This window comes from Notamacropus eugenii, chromosome 7 (genome assembly GCF_028372415.1).
Source record: "Notamacropus eugenii isolate mMacEug1 chromosome 7, mMacEug1.pri_v2, whole genome shotgun sequence".
NCBI classification, from domain to species: domain Eukaryota; kingdom Metazoa; phylum Chordata; class Mammalia; order Diprotodontia; family Macropodidae; genus Notamacropus; species Notamacropus eugenii.
The window spans coordinates 39,110,109-39,130,418 of record NC_092878.1 but is presented as its reverse complement, the minus strand read 5'-3'; the positions used below and the strand labels follow the sequence as shown (position 1 = coordinate 39,130,418).

Genomic DNA, 20,310 nt, shown 5'->3' with positions numbered 1-20,310 from the left:
CTGTATCTCTGACATGGACCTGAATAGTGAATGATAGAACTGCCAGCTGATACCCTGTTTCTGTGACTTACACAAGTTTAGGCCCCTCTATGCTGGATCTGTGACTTCTTTTTTCCCTGGTGCATGACAATATGCTAGAATACTCTGCATGGCACACTCTTAGCCAGTTCCCATTCCCACTGTTCACAGATCTCTCTGGTCTTTGATTGGTCCTGGGCTGGAAGAATGTCTTGGCATGATATTTTTCTCAGATCTCTCAATGGAGACTTGGCCTGCTGCATTTCTAGATTCATGATTTAAGGCGGGTGGAGTGAAGTTCTTTATTTTGTTTTGCTACTCCCCCATCTTGACTTCCAGGGCAATGGGTTTTAGAAACAAACAGGCCTTTTTAGGCACAGATATATTAAATTACTACATAGAAACAAGATTATAACTAGGATCTGATAAAACCTGTCAAGTAAATGAGAAAGATAGTGTAATGGAAAGAAATCTGGAGTGAGTCAAGAAACTTTAATTCAAATCTTTGCTCTAACCATACAATGATGAATGTCACTTAAGTGCTCAGCATCTCAGTTTCTTCATTGGTAAAATAGGAATAGTGCTACTAGTATGAGCTATATCACAGTGTTGTGGAGGGAAAAGCACTTTATTAACCCTAAGTTATTATTAAATTGTTAACCCTAATAATTAAATAATTATTAAATTATTAACCCTATATCTGATGATACAGGGGATCTTTGGGATATAGCTGGGATCCATGAAAGAGGTCTAAATCTCAACTAGTACCAAAAAGCAGAATATGTGTGTGTGTGTGTCTGTGTGTCTGTGTGTAATATTCAAATCATTGCAACATGCTTTCAACGAAAACAACAAATAACAGGTAGATTTAAATTTTTGTCCTTCTGTGTATGTCCCTTCCATGCCCTATATGGCTTCTAAGGTTGCCTTTTCCCTCTAAGGTCATCCCCAAACATCATTTTAATTAAGATAAAATGTAAACATAATGTTTTCAGGGCAGTACAGCTTTCAATTTGCATTCTGCCTCCACATTATATCCTATATAGTTCCTATATATTCTATATAGTTCTATTTCTATATATAAACACACACACACACATATATCTCAGCTGAGAGTTGACTAATAGTACACCCAAGTATGGAAAGTTGGACCTGCCTCTTCTACCTTCTAGGTACAGGAAATACACCCCCACACATATGCACATAGATATGACTCACATGGTACCAGTTTAGAATTAAATCAAGGTCGTAGGTACCTCAAGGCCCTCAAGGACTATTTATTCCCTTTAGAATGACTTGTACAATATTATTCAAATAAGGTCATCATCTCGGCATTGTGGTCATTTCCATCACCAACCTAGATCACACCTCTCCATGACCTCTCATGCTATGTCATTCTTGTTCATATATCCCCATGAATCATCTGTATAGAATCTCCACAATAGATTGATGGCCTTCCTTCCCTTAGGAATTTTAACATTTTGTAGATAACCAGTGCAATCACTGGACTGTTCAGATCTCACTTTAATTTCAAAACCAATCCCAATCCTTTCAAGGGCCCTTTTTAGGAAGCACTTGATGATGACTTTTATTCCACTTCTTGGACGCAAGTCGTGGTGACCCCAAAAACTAAAAAAAAGTAAAAAAGAAATTGTACTTTTCACATGGACAGAAAATGGCTCACTTCAATAAACCTGCAGATAATATTCCTTTCACTCACTAAAACATTTTCCAGATTATAAACACCTCCAGAAGTATATTAATTTAGTTAGCACATAGCATAAAATTTTATTCAAATTTTTTAAATTAAGAAAATAAGCAAAAAAGTATGAACTTACAGTTATGCTCAAGTTGAGATCCTTTGGATTATACACAGCACCAGAAATGTAATTTTCTAAGTAGCTTTTTATTTTTGCAGTTGATTTTGTCACTTCCTGTTCTGTAAAATGACCAAGACATTTTTCAGACATGCATGTTTTCCCATCAAAATATTATTGTTCATGGTATTTAACATATATATCTCACAGTTATATAACATTTTAAGCTTTACAAAATATCTAATTATTCTCACTTAACAAATGGGGAGCTGATGCCAAGAGAAGTGAAATTATTCGATCTAAGTCACTCTGGTAAAACAATTAACTCACTTTTATGTTTTAGGTATATTGTAGGTTTAATACTATAGATAATTCTTCTATGAAAAAAAAAATGTTTACCAAGTCCCAAACAAGTGATTTAAAACAGATCTCTTCCTAAATTTGAGTCTGACTTTCTAATAAAATTTATTAATCTAGTACCACCAATCTTTTAAATCTCTAGAAAGTCTAGCATAGAAATGCTGAATAAATACTTTAGACTCCCCCCAATGTGCTTACTAAGACCTCTGAATCATGACTTTTGGGTTACCAACTACGTTCTATTGTAAACCTCTAGTCTAAATAATGCAGCACTTAGCAATCAAGTTAGAAATAGACAAGCCTTACTGAGTTTCCAATTTTCCCTATTATTCACTTCCGATACAGTAACAAAATATGGAGTCTCCATTGGGGTTGAGCTGTCTTCAAGTTTGATAGTCAAAAAGATAGGATACTGAACAACTGGATACATAAAACGAAGAACCTGAAAATGAATTACAAGATGACTTTTGAACATTGAAGAAATTTCATGATATTTCTCTTAAACTTTCATATCAGTTACACTTTTAGTTCTCTTTAGTAAATAATGCAATTTATGTAAAAGTTAAATCTACCTCTTCATGATTTTTTCTTACAGAATGGAATAAAAAGAAAAATTCTGTACTGGAACATCAACAAGGATTCCAGGAAGTAAAATAAAAAGCTGTTTCCTTGCCTCCAATTTCTCAAAACCTTGTAATCTGTCTTTTAATCACATCACACAATTGAAACTCTCCTCTCCAAAGATAGACTATCACTCAAGAAAAGACCAAATGTGATGTCCTTTTCTCAATCTAAATCCTTCTTGACTTCCATGCACAGAATCTGATATGGTTGACCTAACTTTCCTCTGAGATAATCTCTCTTTTATCAGGTTTTTTGTGATAATTATTTCTTTTGGTTCTCCTTCTGATTTTTTGGCTGTCCCTGTTCAGTCCCCTTCACTGGATCATAATTTGCATCACATTCTCTTACTGTGAATATTGCCCAGTCAGCAATCCCATTTTCAATTATCATCTATATGTAGATGATTCCTAAAGACATAACAACACACACACACGTGTATGTGTGTATATATATATATACGCATATGTGTATATATACGCACACCACACACACAGACATACAAAACACACAGATGGAGATAGACACAGAGACAGAGACAGAGATAGAGACGGAGATACATATACATTCATCCCCAGTTTCTCTGAAACTCCAAATCAATCATTGACTTCCAATTGGATGTTTCCTGGACATCTCAGCTCAATATATCTTAAAAAAAAATTCACTCTCTTTCTTTAAGCCCAACCTTTCTCATAATCTCCTTATATCTGTCTAGCGCGCCACTATTCTTCCTCTAATAAAGGTTCAAAATCGCAAATTCTCAATTCCTGGTTCTCCCTTCTCCCATACATCAAGTCTTGTTTTTCCTGCTTCTACTTCATCTCCCAATCCATCTTCTTTTCTCCACTGATAAACTACCACCTAATTTTAGGCTCTCATCTTCTATTAATTGGACTAGTAAAATAGCCTTCTAATTGCCTTTCCTGACCCAAGTCTCTTCCCTCTTTACTAGCCCTCCAAGTTACCAAAGTGACATTTCTACAGAACAAATCTGACCATATCAATCTCCTTCTCAATAAATTCAGTAGCTTCAAATACTAAACTGCCTCTATTTTTAACATTTAAAACTCTCCACAACCTGATTCTAATCTATCTTTGTAATATTACTACCATTGATGTGCTCTATGGGTCAACCAAAGTGGCCTTTTTTCTGTTCCATAGCCATGAAATTTCATCTCCTGTCTCTGCTTTTGTACAGGTTTTTGTCCTTACTCTTCCTTTAATCCCTCCTCACAACTATCTCATACAATCTGTAGTGCCTTTCAAGATTTATTTCAAAAATCATCCTCTACAGGAAATCTTTTTGGATAATCCATCCTGCCAGCGACCATTCATTACCCTGTGAGGGTAACGGAAGTAGGATCTTTTGCTGTTTTTGTTTTAGTATAATCAAAAAGTACAATACCTTTATTTGAGTGTGATTAAAGAAGATCTCTCTCATCCATTGATGAGCCTGCCCTTTGAGAGAAATTTGATTAGGGGAATTATTTTGTAGGAGGGTCCCAAGTATCTTTTATTTTTTCTTTTGAGGCACTAGGTCAAAGGGTCATGCTCCCTGACTCTGAAAAGTGTATAAATACTCTGAGGGTGAGGTTTTACTTTGTGGCTTAGTTTTTGGAAGAAGGTCTGTGTACCAGATGAGACTCTGGGAAGCCATTAAGTGACCCCCCCCAGCTTTGAAAACCCAGATGTTGATGCTTTCCTCTCTGGTAAAGATGTGTGTATGTTAATGATCAGGCAGTCTGGAATCACTGTTTGTTGATGTTTGATTTCTCTGAAATTTTGATTTTGACTTTCTCTGATACCTGTGCTTGATTAACGTTATTGTTCACCCCTTCAAAGTGGCCTTTCATTTTAGAGAAGCAAATCAAAGAATCTGTGGTAGCAGGCCCCCCTGTGTATGTTGGGGTGCTTACTGATGCATACCCTGAATTTGTTTTGCATCTATTTTGTACGTACTTATATGTGTAAATGTTCTCTTTCCCTATGGGAAGTAGGCCCCTTGAAGAATAAGTTTTGTTTCCTTTTTGTCTTTTTATCCCCAGTGTTTAGTAAAATATCCGGATAAGTGCTTTATACTTATTGATTTGCTAAGTGATTACATATGGAAACTTTTGATACTTTCTTTTTGCTTGGAGACATAGAGCATGTTGGAATTTGAAGGACTCTCAGGGACTCTCAGTCTCAAACTCTAATTTCACAAATGAGGAAACTGTCCCAGAGAAGTGAGGCAGAATGCCCAAGAAAACCTAGCCAAATGATGATAAGAATAGCAGGCACTTAAACAGCCTTAACAACTTTACATATAACAAGCATATAAGTATACTTTCATAATAATAATAATAAATTTCAACAATATATAAACTTTTAAAATATCATCTCATTTTATACTCAGAACAAATCAGAGCGGAAGGTGTCATGATTCTCATTTTAAAGATAAGGAGGAAGACAGAGGTTAAGTGACTTGCCTAGCTTTCATACCACACAGGGTCCCACAGCTAATAATGTTTGAACTCAAGTCTGGATGAGTCCAGATCCAGCACTCTATTGCAGAAGAACTACTCCGGCATATTCATAGTCACCATCAGTGCTGTGAATATTGCCTTGGCGAGACAGAAGAATGAACAAATTGTGATGGGAAGTAGTCAGAGGTCTGTGCTAACAAAATGCCCAAAGGAAATAATGGTCCCCTGAACAAGCAGCTTCCAGATAGTATCCGCTGGAGTTACAGAGCAACGGAGGTAGCTGAATCCAAAGTGATAATGCCTGCACTAAGAAGATTTGCTAATTCTGGGGAAGTATTTTTGACCTCTGAACTGGAGAAATTTGTTGTTCTGGGAATATCTGTTTCTGAGCCTCGGGTCCTTACATGGTAGAAGTTTGCTGTATGAATTGCTTCAGTGGAGCTTAGGCCATCTGAACCATTTCCAAAAATTCTTGGACCTTGAGCATGCCTGTGTATTGTTTGGGGTAGAGGGAATAACCTGATTTTAGGACAATGCACAGATGAAAACCACATAGTAAATGTTTGATTAAATATTATTTTATTCCCCTTTTTCTTTATTCTATGCAAGGAATGTAAACAGACATTGTAGACAGTGAAACGTATCTGTCTACCAGGTCATGTATCTTTATCATAGCATACTCAAAAGACTAAGTCCCAGAGAAATATATCAGATTCATGGAATATAATTTTCCAGTAAGAGGAGGTTCAAAGATATTTTAGTTGGGTAAATTCACATTAAACAAACATGTTAGGCTAAAAATATAAACAAACATCCAGAGGCAGAAATGAGGAGAGAGAAGCAACCTATTTCCTGAGTGCCATATGGTGCTTAGCACTTTGCTAGTGCTCCCTTTGGATTGAAATGGAGTGCATAGCTTTCATGGTGGGAGTGGGACAATCTAGAAACTGGTTCTTTTCAGAGGAGAGGCCAGATAACACCAAATGTTAGTGAAATAACCACCTTTGCTTGTCCTTCCAAAGTCAGCTAAAATGCCCTCTCTTCCTTGAAATCTAACATGGTCCTTCCCTCTCCAAATTAGAAATAGTTTCTTCCTTCTCTGATTTGTTATAACTTACATTCTGGTAGGGAAAATAAAACAGGCATAGTTTCCCTTTTATATCATCTTAGTGCCTTCCATGAGATAAGGGTTCAAGATATGCTTGTTGAATGCTGAAAGCAAGGGAAGGAAAGGAGGGAAGGGAGGAGAGGGGAGGGAATAAATATACCTTTCTATAATTATGATGTGATCTCTGTTTCTGGGGTGTGTGTGTGTGTGTGTTTTAAAGAATATTTTAATGTTATGGTTTTAGCATTTAAATAATTAGTTTTCAGGTTATCAAAATATCTTACCTTTTCTATGCAGTCTGAGAAAGCCAAATTTTGAGACATCTTCTGTTCAACAGTACAATTACATTCCTCTCTAGAGGTCTTGTTTAAACACTGCTTATATATCCCTGTTTTCTACAAAGCAAATAGAAGTGGGAAGAGAGAAAAAAATTCGGATGATTCATCAACCATATACTCATTGCAGTCAGCAGCCACTTTAATCAAGATCTCCCTTCCAGAATGTTACTGGCTCACTGTTTTTTTCCCTCTTCCCACAGATAAACACAGACCAACAAAGTCCAGGAATTCATCCTAAGAGAATACATATATTCGGGACAATCTTGTCTGGGGCCACAGCAGAAAGTTACATTGAAATTTGCACACAAAGATCCTCAAAGATTCAACGGGGTAAAAAAAACACTTCTGGAGGGCTGTGGGTAATAGGATTTTACTGGGATCATAGTTCTAAGCTGTTCTCAATTTTGCTGAACGCAAAGTAATTACCTTTGCATCCTAGTGGAAATGGCAAGGATCAAAGGATGGAAGAAAAGGAAGGAAGGAAGGAAGGAAGGAAGGAAGGAAGGAAGGAAGGAAGGAAGGAAGGAAGGAAGGAAGGAAGGAAGGAAGGAAGGAAGGGAAGATGTTCCTAGAAATGTAGAGAAGTATACCCTGAAAATGCTTCATCTACATAAAGCACCATGAATGAAAAACTTTAGTAGTCATCAGCTTAAACACTCCTAGTATTGCTCTGACTAGAGAAAGTACAGTTACAGAGCAAAGTGGGAGACTTCATGATGTCATGTGCTTTAGAGTTTTTCCCTGGACAAAATAAAAACAATCCACAGAGACTTTGGAGAGACACATTTGTTACACAGCAGAAAGATGCCAACATACTCCTTATAAGTTTCATTTGTGATTCAGTTCACCTTCTTGCAAGAAAATAGCAGTAATAAAATTATCAAAAAGGGTAACATCATCAGTAATGTTTTATGGATTTTAATGAAACTCATCAGTAATATTTTATGGATTTTAATGAAATTTAGCAGGTGTTACAGAGATTCAGCATATGATTGCAGAGAGATCTGGACTTCATAAAAACATCAGTGTAACCACAGAAAAAGACTTACTTTTGATTGGGGATGGTAATTCCTATCCTTTGGAAGGCTAGGATCTGCATTATAAAAGTTATCGGTGATTGGGATATATAATCCTACTGGTGATGGAGGCCTGTAGTTTATCTGCATGGGATTAAACATAATTATACAAACAGATCTCAGTCAATAAACATCGATTTATATAATACTGTTGTTTATTATTATGCTGGGTGTGAATATTCTCATTTTCAACAATCGGTAGGAGCTACAGTTGCATTGAACTGCCCTAGGTGCACTTGGGGGATGGACAATCATCCCTAATCTCTTCACATCTTCTGGCTGGAGATAAGAAATCTACAAAACAGTAGATATCATAATAGGACCTCTGGTACTCTGCCACTAAGCCTTCTACAGACTCCTGAACTTGAGATAAGGACCAGAGATTCCTTTGTACTATAACTTGAAGTCTCTGGCCTGCAAAATCTAAAAGACCAGAGGTGGGAGAATCAATTATAAATGATTTTTAAATATTTAATTAATAGTTCTAACAAAAATGATTACCTGGTTTCATAGCAAACAACAAGTTAGAAGCAGAAAATTAGAGGTGGTAGCACTAATAAAGCAATGCAAGTAGAAGGTCACAGTGTAAGGCCATGTAGCTATGTACATCCCAGGTCAAACCCTTAGGATACCACTATATTTTCACCACAATCCAGTCCAAAAAAAAAAAAAAACAAAACAAAACTGTAGTCATTTTCTTAAGAGTAGATCTGATAAGTTTATGTAACTGGCTAATGGGAGCATTGTCTTCAGATCTGTCCGTTGCCAAATCACTTGGAGAGACTTGGTAACCTGCTTCTGTAAGTACTTGGTGTTATCTCCACTTCAGAAGATCCAGAAAACATTCTGTGTAGATTTATGGATTGGAAACAGTCATAGAACACCTGACCATGCTATGAAGTGGAAAGCCAGAAGCTTCATTCTTCATCATCAGATATATCCAAGAAAAATGTTCACCAGATATCCCCAAATGATTTTTCAGAAGGCAGAGTACCACGCATGTAGTGTGAGGACTGCGTCCCATTGGCCAGTTACCATAGTTATTGATCGTTTTAGCCTCCCCATTGCCTGCTCAGCAGGATACTATATATGGTAGTAGGAGCTTAATAAATGTCCATTAAATAAATGATAGATAAATAAGGTTAATAATTAGGAAACCAAGTCAACCATAAAAGGCTAAACAATAGCCAGAAAAAAAATTGAAGCAAAAAAGGAATATGTGTAGTACATTTTATAAATCTTTCCTTTTAGACCCTAACTTTGTCATTTTTGTCGCCCTTTGTGAATGTGCCATTTTCCTGCAAGAAGATTGTGAGGTCCTCAATACCAAGGTCTGTCACTTTTCACATGAGATGAGCCTTTTCCTTCAACTGACAGACCCTTTTGGTTGGCCTCTAGGATAGCAGAATTATCATATTCCTAGGTCTCCCCCTTCCTTCACCATGGGAACTGGAATCCTAGAGTCTTTCCCTCCATTGAACTGAATTTGACTTAGTGACTTTCATTTTATTCCTCACATCATGAATTTAAAAATGATTTGAGGTTCTGTTTTTTGTGATGTCCATTCCAGTAAGACAAAAGGAGTCATTTCTGCTTTAAATAACAAATCTTTAAACTAAAACTTGTTAATCTAGACAGTTCATCTCCTCCAATGTTCTATTACAATTCATTAATACCTCTTACTGGTGTGACTACTGAGACAACACCATTGTAAATGATCTTAAGCATCTTAGAAATCTGCTTCTAGTAAATGACTAAGTACAAATTAGTGATAGATAATTATGGCCCCTAAAACAAGTTGTTCTTACCGGCAAGGTTTTGATTAAGTTGAAACCAGTTTTATCACGATGTACTCCAACTTCCCAATCATCAATGGATATTTTGTATTTGGGTGAATAACACATAAATTTACTATAACTGCAGCTGCTCTTCAATGTTATGATAATTACTGAGGTATAACAATCAGTGGTTGCTTCCCAGACTATTAATGCAATTGTAGTGACACCCTAGGAGAGAGTCATATAATTGGTGTCTACTTAAAGCAGCTAAAAGATGAGAAAAAAGTTAAATTTTTAAGGAGTTATATGAATGACTTGGACAATTTTATTGGGAATAAGATACAACAGAAATGCATGGAGCCATTCTTTTCTAGGAAAGACTCTTTACAAATGTAATTGCTAATAAAAATTCATTATTCAAATAAACAACATCTTAACAAATTACACCATTAAAGTTTTCAGTCATTATAATAAGCTCTACTAACACATTCCCAGTAACAGGCTTAATAATATTTCATTGCTGACGTTGCTATGATGGATTCATTTAAATGAGAAATTATATGCACATTTTGTAAATAACAGTCTTTCTGTTGAAGAAATGTATCTTTTTAGTAGGAATTTATTTTCAACAACTATAAATGAGATTATTTCATTTAATTTTTCAGTGCACAAGATAATCCTTTTACATGGTCAGTTTCAGAACATTTGCTAATCTACTGTGGGAGTATACAAGCATACATTTCCTGGAAGTTTCCTACACCAATGAAATCACTCATTTAGATTAAAAATTAATAACCAACAGTTATATTTGATATCTGTACAACGTTAAGATTTCTAAATAAATTATAACAGTTATTTAACATAAAATGGTTATTTGAAGATTTTTTTTTATTCTTAATAGTAATTCCTGGACGTGCCCTTCTGAGAAATACTCTAAGTAATCTCTGAGGGGCAAATACAGATAGACAAACAGACAAGTAGATAGATAGTAGGTCGATATAAATATAGATAGATAGATAGAGGTCTATATATGCATCTAGATACAGGTAGATACAGGAGTGATAGGAACTGTTACTATTAAAATCACTTTGTTTCCTCAGAAATGGTGCTACATTATGAATTTGAGGTCTAGAAGTACTAACCTTTCTATAGTCCTACTTTTTTTCATTGCCCACTTTAGAGTACTAGATCTATAGTTTTTCCAAAAGTATTTTGCTATTCTACTTTTATAAAGTTGTATGATTTGATTGCTATAGCACCAAGTCTGCAAGTTAATTTACTTTTTTTTCATATTGGTATAACTCAGTCATGAACAGTAGATGTTCCTCCTTAAATTATATGATTTATAACTCATTTGTTTAAAGAATAGTTTTATTTTATAGTAGTACATAAAATTGGCTGCATTAATATCTTTTGATCCATGGAAATATATATTAATTTTATAGTTATTTTGAATTAATTTCTCATTGCATTTTTTTCTAAATTTTATTATTGATATAAAGAAGTTAATCACCATTTATGCCTTTAATTTCTTTTTTCTCTTCTTTTGCTATTGCTTGCATTTCTAATGCAATATTAAATTATATTGGAGATGGGGGCACCATTGCTGTACCCCTATATTTAACGGAAAACCTTCCAGTGTTTCTCGCATCAAAATAATAATGGCTTTTTTGATACATAATTTTTACTTAAGTAATGTATGGTTCCATTTTTGTACTTTTCAGTGTTTTTTAAGCACAATAGAGAGTTTTATATCACAGCTGTTTTGTAAACTATTGATACAATCATGTGGGTTTAACCATTTAGGGGATAATAATTAATTAATTAATTAAGTTATGGGTGACATAGTAGGTAAAGGGTTAGAGTTGGAGTTCGGAAGAATTGAGTTCAAATCCTGCCTCAGATGACTGCTATTTATGTGAATCTGGACTTAACCTCCCTCATCACTTATAATCATAATAACAGGCAAGAGTGCTTTGCAAACCTTAAAGAGCTATAAAAGCGCTAGTGGTAGCAGTGGTGGTGGTGGTGGTGGCAGCCATTGTTTTTATTGTTGTTTTTGTTGTTTCCAAGTGTTGAATCATTGTTACAAGTATCACTTGTACAAATTGACCTGTGATGAATGTTTATGTACCTCTGTGTATATGCCTATATGTACACACTGTTACATCATTTTTCTAGAGTATTATTTGAAGAATTGTTTTTATATTTTATATTCATTAATTCCATTGGTTTATAGTTCTCTTTATCCTCCTCTGGCTAGCTATTAACTATTATATTCATCTTCTCTTTGGTGCTATTTTTTTTTAATGATTTTTGATCTTTTTTTTTAACTGTACACACAATACTTTGCATAAAGAAATTCAGCTAAGTAGGCAGAAATCATAATATATAGATTTATGTTAAGGACTAAGGGGAAGGACTAAGGGGAAAGGAGTTATAAATTTCTTCTCAAAGAATGCATATATGAGTGAATGAATGGGAAGAAGTTTTTTTTTTTTTTTTATTAAGCATTTATTTCATGAAAAATATCATAAGCATTACGGATAACTCAAAGAACCCAAAAAAAGTCCCTGCTTTCAAGAGTTCACAGTCTAATGAGGGAGGTAACATATACACAAGATTTTAGCTGCATGTCAGAAATAAATGTCCCATGATGCTTAATGCATAAAAACAAAGCAGATGGTAATATATCTTTTGAATCCAATTTCTATTGGAAAAAAACATATCTCTTTCTGATATTAAAAATTTGATAATATCTTATTAGTGAGAAATTCCTTTAATTTTTATTATGTATGGTTAGTGAGGAGCTCTTTGAGAGCAGAGACTGTCTTTTGACTCTGTTTATACCCCCAATGCTGAACACAATGCCTCACACATAGTAGGTACTTTAAAATGTTGATTGATTGAAACTGTGGCTTATCTCACCAAAGATAGCTTTTTATGGACAATGACTGCCCGGTTAGATGAGACCAAGATTGGCAGCTTGTGGGAGGCTGGTATTGCCAGTGCTCTTGGCTATTTCCCCTGGGATAGGGGAAAGTGGTGGTGGTTTGACAGTTAGATCAATGTTTCCCCTGTCTCTTCACCAGGACATTTTGCTGCTTTGGCTACTCTAACTTGTCTTTGCTTCTCCTGTTCTTTCTCTCAGCTCATCTGCTCCTCAAGGAAGAAAGTCCTTTTTTTTTTTTTTTTTCTGGCAGGTTTCTCAAGGTCATACATTTAGATTGAAATTGGATAGGGCCCACACAAGTGGCAACTTTTCCCTGGTCTCTCTACATAACAGAAAAATAAAATTTCCAAATGGGAAGAAAATACATTTTAATTCTTCAGAGACCCTATGCTCTCCTCTGTGGGTACCTAAGCAAACTAGAATCCCAACATTCTTTCTCCATCCCCTGTGATTCTCATAAATATTCTTCCAGGAATGTTTCATAGATGATCCAGTCATCATATTAGAGAATTTCCTATAATTCTTTTAATAACTTGACAATGCTAATATAACAGCAGGTCTATCAACCTGTCATAGCATTCTCATGCCATGAGCTTAGTTCCTTTTCTGGTCATGCATGTAGGTAATGATGGAATCACTGTTTGGTTACATATTGTACCCTGTCCATATCCACCACTTATCTTTCCATGGTCCTTTTGTCCACCTGCAATTTTAATGTCAGGGAGTTACTTTTGCTAATGAAAAAGTTAAGAAAATTGTAGTCTATTCTTTCTTTGGAAAGGTCAAGTACTATAGATGATAATTATGCATGTACTGTCAGACATAATTGATAGAAGGGACAATGATATTTAGAAATAACTGTCATCTTCCAGTATACACTGGTGCAGTTTATTCAAAGCAGCCTAAAACCACGTAAGTATTATACAACATTGTTAACCCATACTGGGTTAAAAACTATAGTTTATTTTCAGATGAATAACTACCTGACTATAGCTTCCTCATAAAATTGATTTTTAAACCATGTGTATAATTTTATTATATGTGTTCTTATTAAATTTTCTCGCATTAAATTTCTGACAAAGTTCTAATTAGTTGACATCATTTGAACTCTAAATTGATCACCCACTCTGTTGTCTCTTTTTCCCTAGCTTTGATTTATCTACAAACTCATATCTCAAACGACAGAAAAGTTTACGGTGAATTTTTGACCCAGTTCTTATTTGCCCCATCATCCAGATGTTACGTCTCTCACTTGCACCAGTAGTACCTCCAGTTTGGTCACAATGCTGTCTCTTGTCTCCTTACATCCCCTGACTTCTGTTACCAGTGCTCTTTTATCAAAAGAACCCTGGGGTTATTCCATGGAACAGTTCCAAAAAGGAGAAAGCAAAGAACAATGGGAGAAAAAAATTTTCCGTTTTAGGTGGCAGCTCCCAACATAGATAATTACATCAAGGAAAAATAAATTTGGAGACCTTGCTAGAAAAAGTATTAGACTTTTTCCTCAAAAGTAAAGCAAAAGAAAAAAATAACAAAATAGCATTGAAAATATTTTTTCTCTGTTTTTAGCTTTACAAAGACTGTTCAATGTATTTTTTATCTGTAAATTAGGAAACTTTACTTACTTTTCTGAAATATCTATTTACAACAGACATTTCAACTATGTAACTGTCAGTTTCATCCCAATAGCCATAAGCTGTTATATCCAACAGGAATACATTTCCAACAACAATTTTTAGAAAAGGTGTTTTATGTACTCGAACACCTATGGAAGAGAGAACAAGAATTAAAATCTAACTACTCAATGTATTTAATCAAATCAATTTAGATGGGGTAAGTAATACTTTGGAATGATATTCCTAAAGGTTAATATATGGATAAAGTAAATGTAAAGACTAAAAGCTACAGATGTTATTAAAACACAACATCTCAATTGGTTAATCCCATTTGAATAGTTTTTCAATATTGAAATACGTTTAGTTTTTTTTAATTTTGTTCTGATATTTGAATTACATTTATTTGCACATATAATCAATGATTCTTCTATACCTATTGCACCATTGCTTATAGCAAAGTTGTTGGGCTTTTTTTTTTTTTGGAAAAAAATCAATAAAGTTATAGAAGCCCCCTCCTTCAATGAAAGGAAAGAAGTAAATTTTTAACTTCTTCTACAAAGACATTGGTTATTATAAAGAGTATTCAGGTTGATTTTGTTCTTTCCATTTTTGTTTTCATTCTGTATATTGCTTTCTCAGTTCTTATTTTACTCTGCATCATTTTAGGTAAAACTTCTTATGCTTCTCTGAATTTTTTTTATTTGTTATTTCTTATAGCACAATGATATTCCATTATACTTATGTAATGCAATTAATTTAGTTATATCCAAATAATGATCACTTAGTTTTAAATTGCGTGCTACCATTAGAAGTGTTACTTTGAATATTTTCATGTATTTAGGACTTTTTATTCTGTCGTTCTGATCTTTGGATAAATGATTAGTAGTGGAATCTCTGGGTCAGAGGATATGGACATTTGAGTCACTTTTTAAAAAAAAATCATAATTCTAAGATTCTGAGAAGGTGGTGGAATTCTGAGAAAATACCTGACTCTCCCAACTCTCTCCGCTCCCCAAACAACTTAAAATAACTCAGGGTGAGAGTGGCAGAAATAATTAAAAGAGTAAAGCAGTTATCTGCCTAAAACAACTTGGGAGGACTTTCAAAAAAATCTAAGCCTCCAGAATAGAACTTCTAGACCTCAAATTTGGTAGGATAGCCTATACAAAAACAGAGCAGTGCATCTGGTGAGGTAAACAGAAGTCAGAAACAATTGAATTCAATTACTCAGTCATTGATAAAACTAAGAATATAAACAAGTGTTGAAAATATTTTCCAGCTTAGTGTAGGTTCCCTCCTGAACTCATAGAAGAGGTAAAACCCAGGAACTACCATCAACTTGTATTGTTAGCCCCCTTACTCCAGTCTAGGAACTGAGAGGTCTGAATGGCTCCCAGTAGACCTTCGTTTCCAAGGTTGGTCCTGTTCTGAGGTATCAGTGCCTCCAAAAAGTACATGGCCAAGATCGTCTCAGAAGAAAAAGCAAGGTAAAGATGTTCACCGTCAATCTCAAATGGAGAGACTGAAATGAATAAATACTATAAAATTCCCAATAAAATTACAAAAGTTATGGCTACAGAGCCCTAGAATAAACCTTCAGGGGAGATTAGTTTCACCGTAGCTGCAATTTCTATTTCAGCTTACAGCAATATATTGTGTAAAATGTTGAACTAAACCTAATTTCAGCTAAATTCTTTTCCAGGTTTGTCAGTAAGGTCTAAATACAAGCAATGAATTTATTATTTAAATTAGTTTTCTTTTAAGAGTTTTGTACTTGTACTGATATATCTCAAGTATGCTTTGACAGATTGATTTCAATAGCTTTCATTCATTTTTTAAGTATTTTGAATGGGATTTCCTTTCTGCTATTTATTCCTGGATTTTATTATAACTGTTTAGAAATGTCAATAATTTCATAAACTTATTTTGTTTCCTACTAGTTTAACAAAGTTAATAATTATAGCAATTCATTTCTATCTTGATTGTTTAGTGATTTTAAGCAAACCATCTTGTAATTTGCAAATTGTAATAATATTTTTACTCTTCTTTTCCAGTATTTATGCCTCTAATTTCTCTCTTGCTGTATTACTATTAAAGTTATAAAAATATGAAAAATAATGAGAGGGAGAAAAGGCATCCTAACTTTACTCAGGAATTTTATAAATATAAGCAGAAAAACCCTTATATAAGGGGGCACTTAAATAATTGAAAAGATATTCATTGTTTAGTGTTGCATTATAAAATAATAATTGCTGTTATAAAACATATATGTACATATATACATTGGTTGTTTTCCTTCCTCTTCAAAGAGGACCAAAATGACATCACCCTTGTAAAGTGAAATTTCAGTGTGTCCAACTGTGGCTGATCAAACCAATACGAGCTTGGAATGCACTACCACAGGTTGGGCACAGATAGTCCGTTTGAATATTGGAGGTGGATATTCCAAATTTGCACATCCTGCATTTACTTATATGCATAATGCTGTAATAATAGGTACTGTTATTATCCCCATTTTATGGTTGAGGAAGCTGAGGTAAAGAGACCTTAAGTGACTTTCCCAGGGTTAAGCAGCTAGTAAGTGTCTGAGGCCAGATCTGAACTCAGGCTTTCTGAGTCTAGGTCCAGTACTCTACCCACTACATCACCAGATACCTTCTTCAGAGAAAAAAAGAAGAATCTTAAAAGAAATAGTGAAAAAGTAGGTAAGAACATGTATACCAGATGTCAAATTATATTTTATAGCAGTAATTCTCAAAAAGAATCAGTGTGCACAATGGATTAAGAACCAGTTTCAGTCACAAAAATCTGTATTCAAATCCTGTCTATGACACATATTGGCTGAGTGACCCTGGAAAAATCATTGAAACTCTCAGTGCCTGAAGAGACTCTCAAAGAAGAGAAGTTGTAGAGTAGTTGCTGATCTATACTGTTAGAGAAAATTCCTTCAGAAGACCTTCTTTTACCAATGAAATTCCAGGTCTAAACCAAAAATAAAAATTGAAATTAAATAAGAAAACAAATAAAAGACACAAAAAAATGAAAACAAATTGATTTTACTTAAAAGCAGAAAAGATTATCATTGGAATATAGCAGATAAGCAAGAATTAGAAACAATGAAACAGAATAATACAGTTTTCAAAAAAGTCAGGTACACAAATTACTACAACTCCTACTAATTCCTCCTCCTCCTCCTTCTCCTGCTCCTACTACTATTACTACTACTACTACTACCACTACCTAACATTTACAAGCACTTACTATGTGCTGGGCTTTGTTATGTTAAGTGTTAAGTGTTCTGTTAAGTGCTTTACAATTATTATCTTATATGAATAAGTATGTCCAATTTAACAAGAAACATTTGAAATCTGAAATCAGTCTGACAAACTTAGCTTTGATCATATGTTACTCCACAAGCCACAATAAGCTTCAAGTAGAAATATAGTTTAAATACAAAGGTTATGTCATTTAAAAATAAGAGGAAACTAAAAGGACACACCTTATTAACCAAACAAGGCGGTGACAAATCATAAAAAGTATTACAAAATCTTTAATTACATAAATTTAAAAGTGGAACAGGAAATGGATACTGATAGGTATGCCTCTTCCCATCTGAATTGCCATTCTGTGGACATTCACAAGTTTTAGCATAATAATAGTAATATATAATGCCTGGTATTTAGCTACAGCTAAATGCTTTATAAATATTTCCTTTGATCCTTACAACAACCTTAGGAGGTAAGTGCTATTTTTATCCCTATTTTAAAGATGAGAAAAATGAGGCAAAAGTTATGTGACTTGCTTAAGGTCACAGAGTTAAATGCACAGCTCTGCCTCACTTAAATCCAGTTTACAAACAAGACATCACACTTGTGATGACATTGAACCTCTTAGAGAATGAGGAACAAACAATAAGAATAAGAACCATTTTCCCATGAATGAATACTAAAAGGATGTAAATATGCACTTTTCTATATGGGAAAGCAAGCTACAAATGATCTTTTGAAAGAATGCTCTAAATCACTAACAATAAGAAAAATAAAAATTTAAACAATTCTCAAGTCTCATTTCACCTCTATCAGATTGGCAAAGATGAAAATGGACCATGATGGAGTCATGGGAGGACAGATAAAGTAATTCACTGTTGTTGCAGCTATGAAATGGCTTAACTTTCTGGAAAATCAGTGATAATTATATCTCAAAAAGTCACTGAAATGTAAAACACTTTGACCCAGAGACAATATTAATAGGTATATTGCTACTAGAATAAATATAGGATGAATGTTTTCATGTGTACTAAAATATTTATAGAAGCACTTTTAGAGAAAATATAGAAAGAGAAAAAAGGTAGATATCCACCAATTGAAAAATGACTAACTTTTAGAGAAAATATAGAAAGAGAAAAAAGGTAGATATACACCAATTGAAAAATGACTAAATGAAAAAGCTTTTTGTGGAAGAATGTAAAATGTTACTGTGCTATTTTTTTAAATGAATATGACAAGTTCAGAGAAACCCAGGATGATGTGCAAAAACTGAGATAAATGGGACAATTTACACAATGGCCACAATAATGTAAAGGGGGGAGGGGCATTGAAGTAAATCAGAACAGAATAAATGCAGTGACCAGCTGTGACTTTAGACAACTAACAATGAGGCACACCTTCCCTATCTAATCAGAGAAGTGATGGTCTATAGGTGCAGATATGGTCAATGTATTTTCCTTGTTTTATACATCTATACTTCTTTATTAAGAAGGAAGGGGTTCATTGGAAAAGGGAGGTAATTATACATATACATGTGTTTTGTACATATTATATATACATAAATGTTCTCTCCCTGTGTAAACATACTGTATCATATTCACACATATGTGTATACAAGTTATCTATATGCATATATACTATATATCTATGTATAGCATATATACAGCATGTATATACATACACGATACATAAATATATACAATGCACATGTATGTTTACAAATATAAACTCATGTATGGATATATTATATATACAATTATTTATAGAGACAATATAACTTCTCTAGTATAATGTAGTGTGTATATACATATGTACACACATATATGCATATTCCTATGTGTGTACATATACAGATATGTAAATATATCTGATCCATAAAGCAGTCTCACAAAAATTAAGTTTAGACCAACATAGAAATATATGTATATTTACAAATATATATGTATGAATTTGCACACAGACATATGTATATACTATATTATTTATATACTGATCACAAAATACTTGAAATTTAAATGTAGATTGGAAGGATAAATGTATACATTTTCAATTCAGATGTGAATATAAAGTTTTGATTAATTCAATACTCAATTTGCTACATTTTAAAAGTCAGTCAAGGGTTGAAAATATACAAGATTTTATATGAAAAAATGATTGTCAAGAAAACAATATATCTTCAAAGGCATCTCTAACATGTTCTGTAAAAGAAGATAAACTACATATTAAGAGGAACATATCATAATCAAGAAAAGGAAGGTAATCCTAAAATTGCAAGTCATAATTTACAGAGTTTAAGAAAAAAATCAAACTCACTGTATGGCAGGCTTGAGACAACCTTAATTTTAAAGTTAAAGACAGACCCAAGATCAAGATATTTCATTATGCTGGCTGATGTGTTGACATCATTGTGCATAATCATATGCTTACAGAAGGATGTAGAAATGACCCACATGGAATCAGCCGTTGTCCCAAAGTAATACAGCAACCATTTATTGGTTGCAAAGATTTTATTTAAAGGCACACTAAGAGGCATGGTAGCAAGAGCTAAAGCACTAGTGTTATTCAAAATCTTGAGAATTAGGAGGCTGCTATAACCAGGAATCACCACAGTCTTCCGAGCATCTGAATTTTTAAAATGAGAATTCATGTTCTCTGGAGAAAGAAAAAAAAAATTGTGAGACAAATTTGAGAAATGAAATTGAAGAGAAATGTATTTTTAAACAGGACAAAATGGATTAATAAACTGAGAGATGAATTAATTTTTTTAATTGTAGCCCAGAATTCTAAGCCTACGTTAGGGTCATCACATGACAAAATCATAAAATTCCAAAAGAATCATGAAATATCTGGCTTATAAGGGGTCATATAGATCATACAGTTTAACCCCACACTTA

At 33.9% G+C, this 20,310-nt stretch overlaps 1 protein-coding gene across 2 annotated transcripts in view; it reads right to left on the bottom strand.

Moving 5' to 3' along the window:
• The window catches only part of LOC140513412 (cation channel sperm-associated auxiliary subunit beta-like), a 257,769-nt gene that overhangs the window by 9,719 nt on the left and 227,740 nt on the right, over positions 1–20,310 (bottom strand). For both annotated transcript variants that reach the window (XM_072623090.1, XM_072623091.1), the window contains 7 exons: positions 19,730–20,068; positions 14,160–14,299; positions 9,612–9,809; positions 7,777–7,887; positions 6,674–6,784; positions 2,502–2,637; positions 1,857–1,957 (listed from right to left, as the gene is read on the bottom strand). In XM_072623090.1, the coding sequence (XP_072479191.1) occupies positions 1,857–1,957; positions 2,502–2,637; positions 6,674–6,784; positions 7,777–7,887; positions 9,612–9,809; positions 14,160–14,299; positions 19,730–20,068 (1,136 nt within the window). The remainder of the gene's footprint in view (positions 1–1,856; positions 1,958–2,501; positions 2,638–6,673; positions 6,785–7,776; positions 7,888–9,611; positions 9,810–14,159; positions 14,300–19,729; positions 20,069–20,310) is intronic.